The sequence below is a fragment of the Lissotriton helveticus genome, chromosome 1_1 (genome assembly GCF_964261635.1).
Source record: "Lissotriton helveticus chromosome 1_1, aLisHel1.1, whole genome shotgun sequence".
Classification (NCBI taxonomy): Eukaryota; Metazoa; Chordata; class Amphibia; order Caudata; family Salamandridae; genus Lissotriton; species Lissotriton helveticus.
In genome coordinates this window covers 889,117,080-889,136,626 of record NC_136057.1, presented here as the reverse complement: position 1 = coordinate 889,136,626, position 19,547 = coordinate 889,117,080, and the positions used below count along the sequence as shown (strand labels likewise).

Sequence of the window (19,547 nt, the reverse complement as noted above, 5' to 3'; positions counted from 1 at the left end):
TCAGGGTCTATATACAGTCTTTGTTGTGGATCTGGGTGAAAGAGTTCTTCCTCCTCTGTCCGTGGCGCCGAAGATTTTGCCTTTTTCGGCTGGACGGATTTTTTCGTGGCGAGTGTCTCTTTAGGCTGGACGTCTTTATGATGTGAAGCCTTTTTTGGCTCGACTGGATTTTTTGGCTCGCTTCCTTTTTCCGGTTCGACGGCCTTATTCGGGTCGACGGCTTTCTTTGGCTCGCGGCTTTTTTCAGCTCGGCGACCTCCTTCGGCTCGATGGCCTTCTTCGGTTCGGCGACCTTCTTCGGTTCGACAGCCTTCTTCGGTTCGACAGCCTTCTTCGGTTCGACAGCCTTCTTCGGTTCGACAGCCTTCTTCGGTTCGACAGCCTTCTTCGGTTCGACAGCCTTCTTCGGTTCGACAGCCTTCTTCGGTTCGACAGCCTTCTTCGGTTCGACAGCCTTCTTCGGTTCGGCGACCTTCTTCGGTTCGGCGACCTTCTTCGGTTCGGCGACCTTCTTCGGTTCGGCGACCTTCTTCGGTTCGGCGACCTTCTTCGGTTCGACGGCCTTTTTCATTTCGACTGCCTTTTTCGGCTCGACTGCCTTTTTCGGCTCGACTGACCTTTTCGGCTCAACGGCTTTCTTTGGCTCGAAGGCCTTTTTTTGGCTCGTAGGCCTTTTTGGCTCGACGGCCTTCTTCTGCTCTATTTTGCTAGGCCCCGGGATACCGGAAGCCTTGGGTGTGGTCTTCGGAACAGAGCCGGAAGGCGGGGCTTCTGAAGCGGTGTTTCAGTCGCGGCTAAGGCTTTTAGGCGATGCTTTGACCGGAGCCTTGTGTGGAGGTGGAGGCGGGTAGGGGGGCTTTGGTACTCACGGTTTGCCCCGGTGCAATCTGGTCATCGGAGTCAGACTGGTCCTCTACGGTGACTATTTCGAGATCTTCAGAGCCCTCCGCCTCTGGGAGTCCATGTTCGTCGTCGAATATGTTTTCCGGGTCTGGTGCTTGCCGCTGCATTTCTAGTCGAGCAGCTCTTCGGTTTCGGATAGTCTTTTTGGACCGGAACAGAGCACAAGCTGGACAGTGTTCTTCGTTGTGCTCCGGAGATAGGCACCTGTTGCATACTCTATGCTTGTCGCTGTAAGAAATGGAGTTACCAAATCTCCAGGGGGTAGCACGGAACCAAGCGGGCAGGCCAAACTTCGGAGGACATGTGAAGCACTCACGCAGTACCCACAGCCGACACACAAGGCACACCACAAAAGAGGCACGACACCAGCTTGAGTTGGAAAATTATTAAGTTCTCTATTGACTCCAACCTGCAAGGGTAAACATAACATAGGCCGTAATCACAACAAGGCGCTAGCGTGCGCCAGGGCAGTGTATGCCCGGGGGATTATTTACAAGGGAATTGGGAACAAGGCTGAAGCGGCAGATAAGTCCAAATTGTCCAGCTGAAATATAAAAAGGTTAGCACTTGGCATGTACCGTCAGCGACATCAATATGAGGGAAGAAAACACTAGGCGTGCTTCCAGGCACACAGCGCAAGGGGGGGGCAGACAGTCCCAGTAGCACGCCCAGGGGTCCCAGGGTAACTCTTCTCACCTCCTGGGGGGTCCAGTCCACAACACTCCTTCCCTTCTCGGCGCTTCTTGGCGCAGCACTTGCGTAGCGCAGGGTCCCGGCAGCTCCAGGGACCTAGGGGGGCCCTCCTTCCTCAGGGGCCCGGGGGACAGAGCAGTAGCACTACTGGGCCTGGTCAGCAGGTAGTGGGGGCATCATCAAAGCAGGGTAGTAGGCTTTCACCATCCCCACTGCAGCGTGGCCCTCCTCCCACACGCAGCCTGAACTCCTGAAGTGGGGCTTCAACTAGCCCTGGGGACAGTAGGGGGTTCCTAGATGGGTGCAGGGTCCAGCACACAGGCCCAAGTGGCGGTATCCCCTTGCAGCATGTCCCCTCACATTCCTGTCCCAGCTCTGTCTCTGCTCATCACATCTCTACTGCTCTCCCTAGACCAGAAAGGCTGGAAGCTTCTAGAAGGTCCCTCCAAATGCTGGGATTGCTGGGTACCAGACAACTAGACCGCTAACCCACCTCAGACAGGCGAACTAGTTCTAACTGGCTCAGGGGGAGGAGTAGAGCACCCTGGGTGCCAGGCTTCCCTCCAAATGCAGGGGTGGCTGGGTACCTAACAACTAGACTGCTAACCTCCTGCAGTCAGGTGGCACAACGCATAGCCTTGGCAGCCATTTTAAATGCAAAACACAAATGCAGCATTTCACCAGGGTACATGTTTACAATGGGGGAAATTGACAAGTGCTCACACCATTGCATGACATTACATATTAACAAGGTGTCTCACACCACACATGGCCTATACAGGTTTATTACCATGGGGGAGACATTTCAAATTAAGGGGGGGGGGGGGGGGGGGACGGGGGCAAAAAGCGAAAAAGTTTGGGGGAAGGGCCAAGTCCAACAGTCGCTGTGTGGAAACTTGGCTCCACACTCTGGGCATTTTTTAAACGGGGTCCTTTCCATCAGCAGGTGGTCCATGTGGCGTCAAAAAGGCCAAACGGCCCGCGACGACGACCGGAGAGAAATTGAAGTTTTGTTGAGTCGAGGGATACCGAGCGGAAACAATACCGTCGAATGTAGAAGGTTTTAGCGTTAGAGAGTTGGAAAACTTCGGTCTCGAAGTTGGAGCTGTGCATCCGAACCCAATGGCGGAAAAAAACATTCTGAGGATGAAGATGCCCATGCGCACTGTAGTCCAGGGGAAGTCACCTATCTCGTGGTACTTCGAAGACTCTTCCAAGACCACAATGTGCAAACATCCGGACCCAACACTAGGCGGCGATCTATGCTCAATCAATCAATCAATCATGCCATTTGTATAGCGCACTACACACCCGGGAGGGTCTCAAGACGCTTGGGGGGAGGGGTATGCAACTGCTCGAACAGCCAGGTCTTGAGTTGTTTCCTGAAGGCGAGATGGTCCTGGGTCAGCCGAAGGTGGATGCTAAGATATGAATTCAGCAGCCCACATGCCTCGAACAATCCGGTGCTCACGGGAGACAAAGACTTAAGGTTGGAAGGCAGGGCAGGTCCTTCGAGTTCTTCAGGATGTTTTCGTCAGAGCAGGTTCGTGGTGGGCTTTGCACCTCGTCCCAGGACGTGCATTGTTCCAAACCCCCCCGAAAGCAGCAGGCTCTGGACCCAGGGGTCAAGAAACATGTCTGGTGGTGGCAGCTGGCAATCAGCCACTCAGCCAGGGTACTAGAGTTAGGTCGTTTTTCAGGGGGCATCTCGAAGATGGCCTCTGTGTGCATTGTTCATTAAATCCCACACTGGCATTAGTGTGGGTTTAATGTGCTGAGAAGTTTGATGCCAAACTTCCCAGTTTTCATTAAGGCCATTATGGTGCTGTGGAATTCGAACTCTTAATGGCAATACAGCACTTACAATGTCTAAGAATTGACTTAGACACAGTAGGGGTGCACACTGGTATAGTGCACCCAGCTAGAGGGGTGGCTGACCTATGTCAGGGCAGTGGGTTGTAGGCATGGCACACAGGGATGTGTGCCATGTAGACTCTATACTTTGTTCTGCACCAAAACACGCAGCCTGCCAGGACAGTGTGTGTGTCTACAGGTACAGGGAATATAAGGGTGGCACAATAAGTGCTGCAGCCCTTGGAGGCCTTCCATGGCACCAGTGCTCTTGGTACCTGTGGTATCCTTTACAAAGGACTGATATGTGGCCAAAGAGTGCAACATTTCTGTTGTTGCAATGCAGTTTAAGGGAAGAAACATAGGCCCTGGGAACCTGATTGGGAGGAACCCAGGGCACACTGTGGCAAAGTACATCAACAGTTTGGCAAAAGGTGGGGGTGACCATGCAAAAAGAGGGCACTTTCTTATAGGCATCCTGCATGGACGACTACTAGAAAATAATTTGGGTGTTGTCTGCCTATGAAAATAGGGTGAGGCTGCAACGTTCCACTCGATCTGCCAGAGGACGGACATAAATGTTGAAAAGCATTGGGCTGAAGGCAGACCCCTGCGGGACTCAAGAAGAGAGCGGGTGTGTGCTAGACGCAGCATTTGTTGAGAAAATCTGGAATGTGTGGTTAGTCAAGAAGGAGGACAACCAGGTCAGCGCGGTGCTCTGGAACACTAGATGAATCAATCTTTCGATATGAAGGCCACGAGACATGGTGTCAAAAGAAATGCTAGGTATAGTAAGATAAACGCAGTTGTACTGCCCATGTCCAGGAGCCGCCGGAGGTGCTCTGTAACTCCTAATAAAGCGGATTCAGTGTTGCTCAGCTCGGAATCCAGAATGGAAAGGGTGAAGGGTAGTCTGGGCTTCCACAAATAAGGTGAGCTGGATGTTTACATGTTTCTCCTGTATTTTGGAGAGAATGGGAAGCAGCAAGATGGGCCTAAAATTGGACCAGTTGGATGGGTTCACATGGAGTTTTTCAACCGGGGTAGCAACATGGCATGCTTTCAGGCTTTGGGAAGAAGCCCCTGCTTTAGGAAACAGTTCAAAAGTTCAAACAAGGAAGACAAAAAAAGTGATCTAATATACAATGTGGATATAGGTTTATATGTAAAATAATTTGTGGGCTTTTGTACTGAGCACCTTTTGCACCATGTGCTCTTTACATTGATTATCTTGCGTTATGTGAATGCTGTGATATTACATATCACATTTAAGAAACATTTTGGATTCTTGTTTTCATTTTTGACATGATATCACATCTATTGTGGCATTTCTATTAGGAGTATGACGATTTTGGTTTAAGTGTTACTCACGAGACCATTGTGTTTGTTTGGTATAATTGAACCAGTTTCAGTTTTGGGTAATAGGGTCTGTCCTTTTGAAAAAAAATAACTCCACATAGTGGCCTGGCATGGCTGGAAAGACACCATCTCCGCAGGCACTATGGCCCGATGGTGAGTTGATGCTAACACCAAGGAAGGTTAGTGAGCTCTGAAGAATTAGGCTGGAACAAGTGCTCGCTACAGTCCTTTAAATCTTGGGGTTAGCCCTTTGGCATTTGTAGAGAATACGAATGAGCCAAAAAGCTTTGTATTCTTTGTCAGTAGGCATGGCACAAGCCTTCCATATCAGCCCTGTTTGAGTCTCTCTTCTTGAGCAATGAAATGGGCTTTAACTGTGCCCTTGAGTACCTCCTGATGAGGAATGGAATCAGCTGAGGCAGCTATGGTGTTGGAGGCAGAGCTGGTGGTGCTGGTAGTGGCTTAGGTATCAGCACCAGTACAGCGTTGGTATGATTAAGACCAGTACAAGAACAATTCCTAATGGAATGAGGGGGAGGCTCTGTGTTAGGAGTCCCACACACTCCCACAGAGTCAAAGGCACACCAGAGTTAAAGTATGTCCCACATAGCAAGGAAGAAGAGTTTGGGATTCTCTCCTGGCAACGGACACTAGAGGTAGTTTGGTGCTGGCTTTGCTAGGGGTATCTGTGGAAAAAGTGGAGCCCCTGCCTAAAAGGAAAAACCCTAGCAAGGAGACTATATTTTAGGAAAAAGGAATTTTAGCACCAGGTTCTGTGCATGTTTCTAAGCATCATATTAGATGTTGTACAAACTGACTAAATACTACTATGAGTTATGATATATATTTTCATTTTATTATTGTTACATTCTTATTTCTTTTAGAGTATTTTTCTCAAAACTTTTTTTCATTTTTTCCAGTAACAAATTTTCAATAAATAATTCTTTATACATTCATTATTCTGTACATAAATGAATCCTCAGTGTATACAGTAAAACCAAAAAGTGTATTATACAAATCATTAATCAATGTTCATATACAGAACCAAAATTCCATTCAACGCGTTTCGGCGTGTGCCTTCCTCAGGAATTCTGTATTTTTGTCACATAAGTGGTTACTGTAGATGACCGATAAGAGTGCCTCTAGCAATGGATAATGGAGAAATAAGAAACAAACCCGTCCACTCAAGAACGTGTCTCCACTCTAGGGACTACTGGATAAAGCTAATTTCCTTCCAAAATGGTTTCTACTGTTGATATTTCATATGAGAAACGAGGTAGCTGAAGGACCCCTGACGCAAATATTCTGTGTTCAATAGAGCCATGAATCTCTTAGCGTGAAACTTGTCACAGATATAGCTGATGCATATATTGCTTTAATTCGCCATGGGTATGAGTCACCATCAGGGAAGTGGTGATTCTTTGTGTAAACTGGTGTTTCGCAGGAACGATGTATCTTCCCTCTGGTCGCTCTCGATGCTAGGGGTAACCACACCGGCAGCACCAGGAAAGGCCCTAGGGCAGAGATCAGCTGTGCCAAAGAAGCCTCCTGTGGAGGGACGATATTCACCAACTCCAGCTCTGAACAAAAGTACTTTGTTGGAGGTAAACTAGGCTAAGTTGACTTACTCCTTGATTTCAATTAACTCTTTCTGTTCTTCGGTCTTCTTTTTTCTTCCTCTCTTAAAGACTTCAATGACTGAGAAGAGCAAGAATGTGATCTGGACCCAGGAGGCCATCAAGCCTAGGGGCGCGCTATGATGAACAGCTTGGTTTGACATTTCTTAATGATCTTAGGAATCATGCTGCATCACTGATCGAAGGAATTAAAATTATGTCTAGAGCCCAGGCACCACAGACTGTCTTCGTATCAGTCTGTGATGGAAAATTGGAAGGTGCACCATTTGTTTAAACCCTAACTACATTGAGGTCACACACTGCAATAAAAATTGGAATGGTTTAAGTATTCAAGGAAGAACTTTGAGGAGAAAACCAGAGAGCTTAGGGGCACAGAAAAGAAAGGAAGTGGTGTGTAGGTACTGATGAGGGCACTGTATGGCTGGAGTGACAGGACTATGACATTGCTTCCAGCGTCTTAGTCGAGCCAACCCTCACTTACCAGTGCAAGAGAGCTACGTCACAAATTTCCTTTCAGATGCAGACTGGAGTCTCAGTCAACAGGTAATGAATCTGCAGGTAAAACGGTCAATCAGAAACATATAGTACATAAAATGGTTCTGTCAACAAGCAGTGACTTGAGGCAAGATGGGGAAATGGAACAATAGAGATGGGGTGTTCAAAGCTGGGCAGACCATCAGGGAATGAAGAAACTATTAGCAAACAAAGCTGCTTGTGACAACTGTTGTTGATGTTCCCACGGACAGGACTGATTTCTGAAATGAAGGCTAAAGACGAATCTGAGTCCTGACAATGTACGTGGTTCTCAAGAAGATTCTCCACCAAATATCCATTTCTTCCTGTTTTCATCCTTCCCTTTTTGTTTCATTAAAGTAATATTATAAGCTAAAGTTTGTAAGAATAATAATGGATAAGAGATACATAAAAATGTAGTCCTGTTGGCAACCAATTACCATTTACGTAACGCTGTTAAACACGTACATGCTATCATAGTAATGGTATGCATACTGCCAAATGCCAATGAAGAAATGTAAAAAAAAAAACTACAAAAACAGACAGTGGCCTTCAGATATTTTCTCAACTAAATGTTCACCTTAAACATCTTTTAGTTTACAAAATGTTTCCAATTTTAAATCACTTTTCCTTAAGACATACTAACAGTATGTATGGCAAATGTTTTTAAAGTAACATGGTTGACCGTCCTCGATAATATAGGTGCAAAAGATTCAGTTTTATTTAAAAGAGGATGGTTATATAATTAGTGGCATCGTTGGCAAAAAATAAGATCAAAATAATTTTCGGAGTTTTTACCAGCTTTAAACGGTACTAAAACAGATAGCTAAACCTTACCTGACAGAATGTGCTGCTGGTAGTTATAGGATGTAGGAATTGCACCTATAGGGACTTGCTGTTTGGGATTGCCAGGAGTTACCTCTTCATCTTCTTCGCCAAAATGATGCACCTTCTCATACTTTTCCAAATACCTGAACCACAGATAAAATAGCATCAAACTTAACAGATAACACCTGTTATAAACAAATTCTAAATTAGTGCTAAAGTACATGACAAAACCATCTCAAAACAGAACTATATGTACATTTTTTAAAAACTCATGGCTAAATCAAACATATGGCTAAATCAAATTAAAAGACATTACATCAGTCATAAAATTATAAGTTATGAACAAAAGTTACTTACCTGTAAACTGTGGTTCTCCAGTATTGGTGTCTTTCATAGATTCACATGCTTGAATATTCCCTGTCGTCGAAGTGGGAGTCCCACGGTAAATAACATAGCAATGTAGGCATAACACAAGCATATATACATAGAGAAAGCAAAACCACAGAGTTTCCTAGATAGACAACATATCACTTCTATGATATATTTTAGTCATTATGTTTTGGTCCAAATTCCGGCCAATCAGGCGTCAGCACCCTCTTAGATTGTTCTCCAAAGAGGCTCAGGCCCTCAGATTTTCGTAGCACAGAGTAACATAGAGCCAAGAGATAAAGAGAGAGAGCCTCTGAGGGGAGGAAGGTGGGTCGCATGTGAATCTATGAAAGACACCAATACTGGAGAACTACAGTTTACAGGTAAGTAATGAATATGCTACTTACCAGTATGCATCTGTTCTTGGCATGTAGGGCTGCTGACATTCATATCTATAGCATAGATCGCCGCCTAGTGTTGGGTCCGGATGATTGCACATTGTTGTCCTGGAAGAGTCTTCGAAGTATCACGAGATAGGTGGCTCCTCCCCTGGACTACAGTGCGCATGGGCATCGACTCCATCCTTAGATTGTTTTTAGCCATTGCGGCAAAGATGGAGTGCAATAGTGTAAACGATGACCATGCATAAGAGTAAGTGTAAGAAGAAGTCTGCAACCGCTACGGGCGCCGGGGAGGAGGGTGGGCGATATGAATGTCAGCAGCCCTACATGCCAAGAACAGATGCATACTGGTAAGTAGCATATTCAGTTCGAGGCATGTGGGCTGCTGAATTCATATCTATAGCATAGAATACATAGCAGTCCCTCCACTAACGGCGGCTGCCCGTGCCAGTTGCAGAAGTTTGAAAAAGTGTTCTGAGAACAGCCTGTCCTACAGCTGCCTGCTGTTTGGAATACACATCTACACAGTAATGTTTAGTGAACGTATGTGGTGTAGACCATGTGGCTGCTCTACAAATGTCTTCCAAAGGAATATTGCCTAGGAACGCCATGGAGGCCCCCAACTTGCGTGTGGAGTGGGCCCTGGGGGGGACCGTTAAAGTGCGCTTAGCTTTGTGATAGCAAATCTGAATGCACTTCACGATCCACCTGGCTATTCCTGCTTTAGAAATGGGGTTGCCTTTGTGCGGGGCTGAGAAGGCAACAAAGAGCTGTTGTGTCTTTCTGAAATCTTTCGCCCTGTCAATGTAGTACATCAACGCCCTTTTGACATCAAGTGTGTGGAGCATTCTTTCGGCTACTGTTTCAGGGTTTGGAAAGAATGCGGGCAGTTCTATGGTTTGATTAACATGAAACTGCGACACCACCTTCGGAAGAAACTTAGGGTTAGTGCGTAGCACCACCCTGTTGGAATGAATTTGAATAAATGGCTCTTGTACAGTGAGTGCCTGCAGCTCACTAACACGCCGTAGAGAAGTAATGGCAATGAGAAAGGCTACTTTCCATGTTAAGAATTGAACCTCACAGGAATGGAGAGGCTCAATAGGTGGGCCCATCAGCCTGGTGAGGACCACGTTGAGGTTCCACACAGGAGCTGGCGGGGTCCTGGGAGGGATGATGCGCTTCAGCCCTTCCAGGAAGGCTTTAATGGCAGGCACTTTGAAAACAGAGAGATGCTGCCGGTTTTGAAGATAAGCCGCTATGGCGGATAAGTGTATCCGAATGGAAGCATATGCTAGATTGCATTTGTAAAGATGTAACAAATAGCAGATGATATTAGGAATGGATGCATCTAGCGGGTTGATATTGTGTTCATTACAGTAAATGACAAACCGCTTCCATTTTGCTGCATAGCAAGCTCGGGTAGTGGGCTTTCTCGCCTCCCGGATGATGTCCATGCATTCAGGAGGCAGATTAAGGTAGCCAAACTCTAAGACCTCAGGAGCCAGATCGCCAGATTGAGCTGATGAGACAGCTGTGGAGAGTGTGTACCTCCCTGCTTTTGGATGTAGTACACGGCCGTCATGTTGTCCGTTCGGATCAACACGACCTTGTTGCACAGATGTACTTTGAACGACTTGAGTGCCATGAAGATTGCCATCAGTTCTAGTCAGTTGATGTGCATCTTCTGTTGCTGCGTTGTCCACAGTCCCTGCACTGTGTAGTGGAGCACATGAGCTCCCCACCCTTGGAGAGATGCGTCCGTCGTCAGGATAATCTGTGGCACAGGCTCTTGAAACGGTCGGCCCTTGCAAAGGTTGTGTGGATTCCACCAATGCAGAGAGCTGTATGCCCGACCGGTCACCAACACTAGGTCTTTTAATTGCCCATGAGCCTGATTCCACTGACGTGCCAAGCACTCCTGAAGCGGACGCATGTGCAGTCTCGCATGCGGGACTATGAAGATGCAGGAGGCCATCATGCCAATCAACTGCATGAACACTCTCGCAGGAAGTGAGTGCTGTGGTCTGAACTTTAGGATTAGCGACTGGATGTTGCCTATCCTTACTGGGTTTGGCTGAGCTGTAGCCGCCAAAGTGTCTATCGTCGCGCCCAAATACTGCCGCACGTGGGCTGGCTGGAGGTGCGACTTCGGATAGTTTAGTGAAAACCCCAGACTGTGAAGAAGGTGAATGGTGTGGGACATGTCGGCCGCGCATTGCTGGGCTGACTTCGCCTGAACAAGCCAGTCGTCCAAGTAAGGGTAGACATGGACGTTCTGTCTCCTGAGGTGCGCCGCCACTGTCGCCAGACATTTCGTGAACACTCTGGGGGCTGTGGTCACCCCGAAAGGAAGGACCTTGAATTGGTAATGCTTGTTGTGAATGGTGAACCAGAGGTATTTTCTGTGGGAGGGGTGGAGTGGGATGTGAAAGTAAGCATCCTTGAGGTCTAAGGTTGCGAGGAAATCTCCCTGGTTGGACAATGGAAGAACCTGTTGCAGTGTTGTACTGGTTCAGGGGCCGTAGGTCCAGAATCGGTTCGAGCGACCCGTCCTTTTTCGGGATTAAGAAGTACAGGGAATACACTCCTGTGCCTTCTTCCTCCACTGGCACGGGCTCTATCGCGCCTTTTTGCAGCATGGCCAGAACCTACTGCTGCAATAAGTGCAAATGCTCTTGTGACATAGGACGGTGTTTTGGGGGCATGTTGGGTGGAGTGGCTGTTAGTTCTAAACAATAGCCGAACTGGATAAGTTTCCTGACCCACCTGTCTGTGGTGATGGACTTCCACACTGACAGGAACCGTTGGAGTCTCCCCCCCGACAGGTGTTGGATGGTCGGGGGGCAGTGACAGGGAGTCACTGTTTGTTGGTGGCAGAGGAACGGGAACTGTTGTTGCCTCTGCCTCTGCCCTTGGAGCGGTTTTCTCGGTATCCTCCTCTACTCTGCTTGGGGTAGGATGATTGCGCTCCACCTTTGTTGAACTGCGTCTGCTGTGACATTTGGCCTCTGGTAACACCTCGATTGCCTGAGCGACGAAAAGTGTTGCCTCGAAACTGCTGGGACTGGATAGCCCCCATGGACTTGGCAGTCTCAGTATCTTTTTTAATCTTTTCCAGGGTGGTATCTACCTCCGGACCAAATAACCTGTCTGGGTTCACCGGCTGGTTGAGGATGGTAGTCTGTATCTCAGGCTTGAACCCGGAAATTCGGAGCCAAGCCTGATGCCTCAACATCACGCTAGTGTTGATAGCCCTTGCTGCTGTATCAGCCACGTCTAGTGCACACTTTATAGCAGCGTTGGAAATGAGCTTTCCCTCTTGGACCAGCATCTCAGCTCCCTCCTTGAACTGATCTGGCAGGTGTTGCAACAGGGTCTCTAGGGTGTCATAGTGTGCCCTGTCATATCTGGCCAATAGTGCCTGCGTGTTTGAAATACGCCAGATGTTGGCTGCCTGAGCTGCTACTCTCTTCCCTGATGCCTCTAGCACTTTTGACTCTTTGTCTGGGGGAGCAGCTTCACCCGTGGTTTGGGAGTTCGCCCGTTTGCGGGCATTAGAGACCACCAAAGAGTCCAACGGCAACTGGCCCCTTATGTATGTTGGATCGCCAGGAGCTGGCCTGTATTTCTTCTCAATCCGAGGGTTAACAACCCGTGACCTTGTGGGCTCCTTAAAAATGTCCGCAGCATGCCTGAGGACCCCTTTTAGCATGGGAAGAGTTTTCACAGTTTTTTCAGCAGTGGAGAAAGTGTGAAAAAGGAAGTCAGCCTCCACAGGGTCAGCATGCATATCAACATTATGGTTGTTGGCTGCCCTCTCAATCAAAGCATGAAACGCTGTCGAATCTTCAGTGGGAGACATTTTGACATTGAACACCTGGGGGTCAAGGGCCGCTTGCTGATCTCCTTGATCACCTGTCTCCACCCACGAGTCCTGTACTGATCAGGCTCCGTGGTGGTGGGAAAATTGTACTCCTCATCCTGCTCTGCCTCATCCTCTCCATGAGAATAGGTGGGCGAGGGTGTCGCACTTCGTAGAGTCTGTGGAACAACTGGCTCAGTCAACACAGGTGTGTCCTCTGCAGGCTTTTTGCGCTTTAGTGGAATCCTAAAGGACTCCAAAGGCTGTGACGCCGTAATCTTCCGTTTGTAAAGGGACAGCCTTCCGGTGTCGGCATCGATAAACTGCTCTGAGTGCTCCGATGAAGTGTGGCCGATGCTGCAGGCCCCCAGCCGGGGGAGTTGGTTTCGACACCACCTAGTCCGTGGTCACCGACCGTGGAGCAAAGGCCTTCGGTGCCACCTTAGGCGGTAGCATGAAGAGGAGCGGCGTGGAAGCCTGAGGCGTTTGGACAGCTTGCTTCGGAGCGGAATGTGTCTTCGGTTCCGACGCAGAAGCCTTGTCTTTAATTCGTTTGAGGGAGTCCGAGACCTGCTTCGTAAAGGAAGCGGATGGTTTCGTCAACCCGACCTGTGTCCTCGGTCCGCGTCCAGGAGAAGATCCGAGCGTGGACGCCTTCTGTTTCTCCGATCGAGGCGCAGGAGCATCTTTCACTGGTGCGCCGAGATCTTTGACCACTGCCGCTGATGCGGACGCCGATGGCTTCGGATCGGCAGCCTTGACCTTTGGCGTCGGGTCGCAGACTTCGACTCCGCGCCCTTGGCAGACGTAGTGTCGACAGGCCTTATGGCTTTCGGCTTGGTGGCTTTGTCTGGAGCGGTCCAGATTGCCTTCGTGGGCTTCGGGTCGACTGCCTTGCTCGACACCGATTGGACGGCCTTTCGTGGGTTGGGCTCCTTGACCACTGTCGGCGCCGTGGACGGTCCGACAACTTTCTTCGGCTTTGAGGCCTCCGAAGACGACGGCGTCGATGGGGGAGCAGACGTCTTCGGTTTCGATGGCGTGTCGGCCATTTTAGTCTTCGTCGACACCGGTGGTTTCAGTTTCGGTTTCGATGTAGACAATGGCGGCTCCGCCGAAGTGTCCGTAGCCGGGCCGGAAGGCGGGCCGTGGATCTTGGTGGAAGGTCTTGGGTAAGGTCATGTGGCGATCCCTCGACCCGAGCCATAGTAAAAGTACGAACGGGGTATAGCTCTTCCTCTGAGCTATCTTCCATGGCCCCGTAGGCCTCGTCGTCGTCCCCTACCTAGTCGACGACTTCCTCCACGTCTTGGCCTTCAGCGTCCGCCTCGTAGTCGGACTCTACGACCACCGATGGAGGTGAAACTTGAAGGTGAACCTGCTGCTCGTCCGCCTCTTCGTTGACGAAGATGTCCACTGGTGCTGGAGCTGATCGCTGGGCCTCGAAGCGCGCCGAAGCCTGATGGTCTTCTTAGATCGAAACTTGGAACAGGCCATACAGTTGGCCTCGTCGTGGTCCGGCGACAGGCATTTATTGCAGACTGGGTGGACGTCGATGTGTGGGTACTTGGAGCCACACACGGGACAGCGCTTGAACGGGCTCCGCTCCATGCCGTCGAAGTCTTGCCGCGTCGACTGGGCCTCGATCCCCAAAGAGTCACGCGACTCCCCGGATCTCTGACTCGAAGAGTTGGAGTAAGTTGGGCACCGAACGCAAACAATACCGACGGTTCGAAAAAGGCCTTTTGGCCTGCAAAAGTTCGTTTTGATCGATTCCGAACCGGAGTTAACGAAATCACATCCGAACCCAATGGCGGAAAAAAACAATCTAAGGATGGAGTCGATGTCCATGCGCACTGTAGTCCAGGGGAGGAGCCACCTATCTCGTGATACTTCGAAGTCTCTTCCAGGACAACAATGTGCAATCATCCGGACCCAACACTAGGCGGCGATCTATGCTATAGATATGAATTCAGCAGCCCACATGCCTCAAACCTTTTGTTCTTCTTCAGTATTGGGGTGTCTTTCATAGATTCACATGCTTGAATAAGAGTAGTGAGCAGTACAGTTCGAATAATGCAAGGTACTTATCATTGCACTTAATGATGATAATAATAGTGGTAAAGATAACCATAACCATACATAGCACAAAAGATTGAAGTATATACCAAAGAAAAAGAAAGTACCTTCTATGCAGGAGGAGGGAAGCAACAGAGGCTCACCTTATTTAAAGAGATTTATTTCGAAGGACTGCTTGTCACACGGCTCTGAGTCAGCGTTGTCCGCAGCATCTAGACCGTGATGCCTTGTAAAGTGTGCCTGCTGGACCATGTTGCAGCTCTGCAAATGTGATGTGAAACTTTTCTAGTAGAATGCGCTCTAACAGATGCAGTAAGAGGTTTTCCTGCTTGCTGATGGCTAAAGGTAATTGCAGTAGATATCCAGCGTGCAATTGTTTGTTTGGTGACTGGATGCCCTTTCAGCATTTGCCCATAGGCCACAAAAAGCTGGTCAGATTTACGTATAGTAGCTGTCTTTTGAAGGTATAACTTAAGGCACCTCTTAATATCCAAAGAATGAAGTGCTCTCTCTTCTGGTTTCTGAGGATTAGGAAAAAATGTCTTTTAAAAAAAACTGGTTCATTGAAGTGGAAGTCTAACGGCACCTAAGGAATGAATGCTGGATTGGTGCGAAGCAAGACGGAGTCCTTAGTAAACTGAAGAAAAGGCGGTTTAGTAGTAAACGCCTGAATGTCACTGACTCGACGTGAGGAAGTGAGAGCCAGAAGTAGAGAAGTTTTCCAGGTAATGTATTTAAGATCAGCTGTATGGATTGGCTGAAATGGGTGTTTCATTAGTTGTGCCAAGACAATGTTTAAATGCCAAGGAGGAGGTGGTCAAAGAATTGGTGGGAACATCCGAAAAAGACCTTTAAAAATTGTTGAATGACTCTAGAAGAGTAAAGAGAATTAGAGCCATCTTGACGGAATCGTGAGATTACTGCTAGAAAAACCTTTAAGGTAGCCTGACTTTGCCAACTGTAAAAAGAAAGGCAAAAGTTGCTCTGGCGTGGAATGCATAGGATGCACCTTGGCACCATTGCACCATATACAGAATCTTTTCCATTTGAGTTTGTATGTCTTCACAGTTGAAGGTGCTCTTGCCTTTGCAAGGACCGCCCTACAAGCCGCAGGAATGTTCAAATTCAGAAATTCATAGAGCTCAGGTTCCAAGCCGCTAAGCGTAGAGATGCTGGGTCGGGGTGACAAACTTGGCGCTGATCCATGGTTAGAAGATTCGGAAGAGGGCAAAGAATGATCGGGTCGCACTGTGACAGGAGCAGGAGTTCCTTGAACCATACTTGTCTCAGCCATCTGGGAGCTATTAGGATAATGTGACAAGGTTCTTTCCTCATTTCCCGAAGAACTCTGGGAACTAGAGGTATCGGTGGAAAAGCGTAGGCACATATTGTTGACCAATTCCTCAAAAAGGCATTTCCGCATGACTGTTTGAGGAAGCCAACTTGCATAGGACAGGCATTTGCGGTTCAGATGTGTTGCGAATAGATCCAGATTCGGGCGACCCCATACCCGAAAAATGTGATCCAGTGTGGGATGATGAAACTCCCACTCGTGGTTGGTTGTAGAAGACCTGCTCAGAGAATCCGCAAGATTGTTTGACGCTCCCGGAACATGCACTGCTGAAAGGATGACCTGATGCTGAATTGCCCAATCCCAAATCTGCTGAGCCTGATGGGACAGTAGGATGGATTGTGTGCCTCCTTGTTTGTTTATGTAGTGCATGCACGTTGTGTTGTCCGTTCGAACCAACACTGATGCTCCTTGTATGATGGAACGGAACGCTTTTAGAGCTAGATGAATGGCCAGCAATTCTAGTAGATTGATGTGCGAGGTCCTTTGTTGACTGTTCCACTTTCCTTTTACTGTTAATCCCTGAAGATGTGCACCCTAGCCTTCTAGAGATGCACCTGTTGTGAGGGTAGCTTGGAGCGTCCATCATAAACGGACGACCTGAAGAGACATTCTTTTCGAGAGTCCACCACAAGAGACCTTTTTTCATTATAGATGTGATCCGGACTACATCGTTTAAGGTTCCTGAAACTTGAGCCCATTGTTTGTCCAACTCCTCCTGAATAGGTCTCATTTTCAGCCGGCAGTGAGGGACAAGAGGGATGGAAGAGGACAACATCCCTAGGAAAGCTTTCAACTGTCGGACAGAAGCGGACTCTTTTAATAGAGGGGAGGCTGCTAAGTTGTGAAGACGCAGACGTCTTTCGTGCGACACAAAGGCTTTTGCTAGCTTGGTATCTAGAATGGCTCCTAAGAACAGTGTTTTGAGCACTGAGAAATTGAGACTTTTCCATGTTGAATGTGAGGCCCAGGGTTTGAAAGAGGGTCTTGCAGATTTGAGTGTTTGGAAGCCTGCTCAAATGACCGTGCCTTTAGCAGGCAGTCGTCCAGGTATGGGAAGATTTGTACTCCTTGCAGGTGAAGGTAAGCTGCCACCGGTGCAAGACCTTGGTGAACAAACTGGGAGCGGAACGAAGTCCGAAAGAAGATTTTTTAATTGAAAGTCCTTTCCGGCTACTCTGAATCTGAGAAATTTTCTGTGCCTTCGCAGAATTGGTAGATGAAAATAAGCATCCTGGAGATCCAAAGTTGTCATATATTCTCCTTGAGAAAGTAAAGGAAGAACCTCCTGAAGGGACAACATGCAAAACGTTTGTTTTTTAATGTATTTGTTTAAGGCAAGTATCCAGAATAGGACGCCATTCTCCCAACTTTTTCTTTATGAGGAAGAACCTCGAATAAAAACCTCTGCCCCTTTGGAGTTTTGGCACCACTTGGATCGCACCTTTCCTTATTAGAATTGTGAGTTGGTTTAAAAGTTCCTTCAGACGAGCTGGAGGTGGACCTCTTGGTGGAGAATTGGAAGGAATTTTTAGGAATTCTAATGCATGACCCCTGCGTACAATATCCAGGACCCACTGATCTGTAGTAACTAGTTACCATTTTGAGTAAAAGTGTGAGATTCAACCTCCAACCTGTGAACAATTGGGCGGGGCTAGAAATGGTTTATGAAGAAAGTCATTGTTTCTTGGAAGAGTCCTTTCCTCTGTAAGAGGATTTACCTCTGTATTGTCTGCAACGAATGTTGCTGCCTGTACGATGGCTGACTCTGGGAGGAATATCGTTGTTGCCCTTGTTTATATTGACTGGAAGTACCTCGAAAGGAGGAAGAGGACCCACGACCTCTTGCTCCTTGAAAAGTTTGCCTTTTAAATTGGAAAGGCTTTCTTTATTTTTTGAAGGGCATCATCTATATGTTGGCCAAACAAAGATTCCCCATCATAAGGCATGTCTAATATTTTTGTTTGTACCTCTTGACGAAAAGACGTGGCCTTTAGCCAGCCCGGTCTTCTGAGAACCGCAGCCCCAGCCAAAATGCGGAAACCAGTGGAAGACACATCGATGCAGCAGTCAATCATTTCAGAAGAAATCTTTTCTCGCTTATGAAGAATTTTCAATGCCTCTGCCTTTGAAGATTCTGGTACTAATTGAACTAGAGTGGAAATGTCCGACCACATTTGCCGGTCGTACCTGGCAAGAATGGCCATTGAATTGGCTGTTGCTGCCATTGTTGAAAATGTCTTGCCTATAGCATCAAGGCGCCTACCTTCACGGTCAGGTGGTGAGGATATTGGAGATGAAGGATTTCTTGATCGTCGCTGTGCCGCCTGAGTAATGATGGAATCAGGCTTTGTCTGAGAAATTAAACAAGCAGGTGTATTTGCGGGTGCCTTGTACTTTTTGTCCAGCCTCGGTAGAATGGCTGGAATAGAATTAGGATTTTGCATGATTTTAAGTCCTTCTTGCCTTCTTGCCAAATGAAATCGATGATGGGTATAGAGCGCACTTGTTTTTGAGACTGCTCTTTAAAATCATATAAGAAGCAATCTTCTTCGGTTATCGTCATGGGAAGTTGGAATCTTTTTGCTGCTCTTTCCATGAGCGCATGAAAACTGCCAATGTCTACTGGTGGAGAATCTAGAGGAGCTGGAGTGGGGGTTGGCGTCTGAATTTGGAAATTGTCCCATTCAGAAAGTATGGATCCATCATCCAGTTCACCTTCTTCTCTCTAACCATCATCATCATCATCATCATCATTGCCCTCCTGTAAAACATAAGGGGTCTGTTGTTGTTGTGTCCTGGTCGTTGATTCAGAAGGTGTCACCAATGGGTTTTTAGTGGCTTGAGTAGGTGGTTGAGGTGCTGGAGAGGTCTGTACTGACCTCAGAAAACGGCGATTATAATCATTCAGCATATACTGTAGATTAGATATAAGCGTCAAAGGCATCTGTGCCATGAAAGGTTCAGGCTCAGGTTGCGTTCTACATGTGGAATAATCTTCCTCTTCTTCTTCTAGGTCTTCCTCCTCATCTGAGTTTTATGAGCAGTTCAGAAGGACTTCGAGCCGCCCTAAATCTATCATCATCCTCAGAATCTTCATCATCTGAAGAAAATAACTCTGCTGGAGGCTGAGAAGGGGTTTTAATCGGCATTAGAGCCGTTAAAAACGAATGGCGTTGATGAAGAAGCGAACTTGAAGAGTGGAACTAAAGCCATCGTCGACGAAGCCGCCGCCGACGACGACAGGGGAGCCGCCGCCGACAGGGGAGCCGCCGCCGACAGGGGAGCCGCCGCCGACAGGGGAGCCGCCGCCGACAGGGGAGCCGCCGACAGGGGAGCCGCCGACGACAGGGGAGCCGCCGACGACAGGGGAGCCGCCGACGGAGCAACCGCCAACGGAGCCACCATCGACGAGGCCACCTCTGACGGCTAAGCAAGGGTCAACAAAGCCTTCTTCTTCTGCTTCGATGATATCGTCGACGATGTCAGAGGTATAGTCGACGAGATAGGCCTCACCTTCACAGATACAAGCGTCGATGGTGGAGAAGCAGACAGGATCATGGCCGTCTTCATAGATGATGCCGAAGTCGTCGACTCGACAACGGCAGCTCTCGATAACGGCGGAAGTGGCGATGAAGTAGTCGACGAGATGAGCAGTTTTTGAAGTAAAAACTGCGCAGATGGAGTCTTAGACGCCT

The 19,547-nt window shown here is 48.1% G+C and overlaps 1 protein-coding gene across 1 annotated transcript in view; it reads right to left on the bottom strand.

Moving 5' to 3' along the window:
• ARID2 (AT-rich interaction domain 2) overlaps positions 1 to 19,547 on the bottom strand; it is a 1,386,754-nt gene that overhangs the window by 1,151,968 nt on the left and 215,239 nt on the right. The window contains exon 4 of the mRNA XM_078675715.1: positions 7,794 to 7,927. Within this exon, the coding sequence (XP_078531841.1) occupies positions 7,794 to 7,927 (134 nt within the window). The remainder of the gene's footprint in view (positions 1 to 7,793; positions 7,928 to 19,547) is intronic.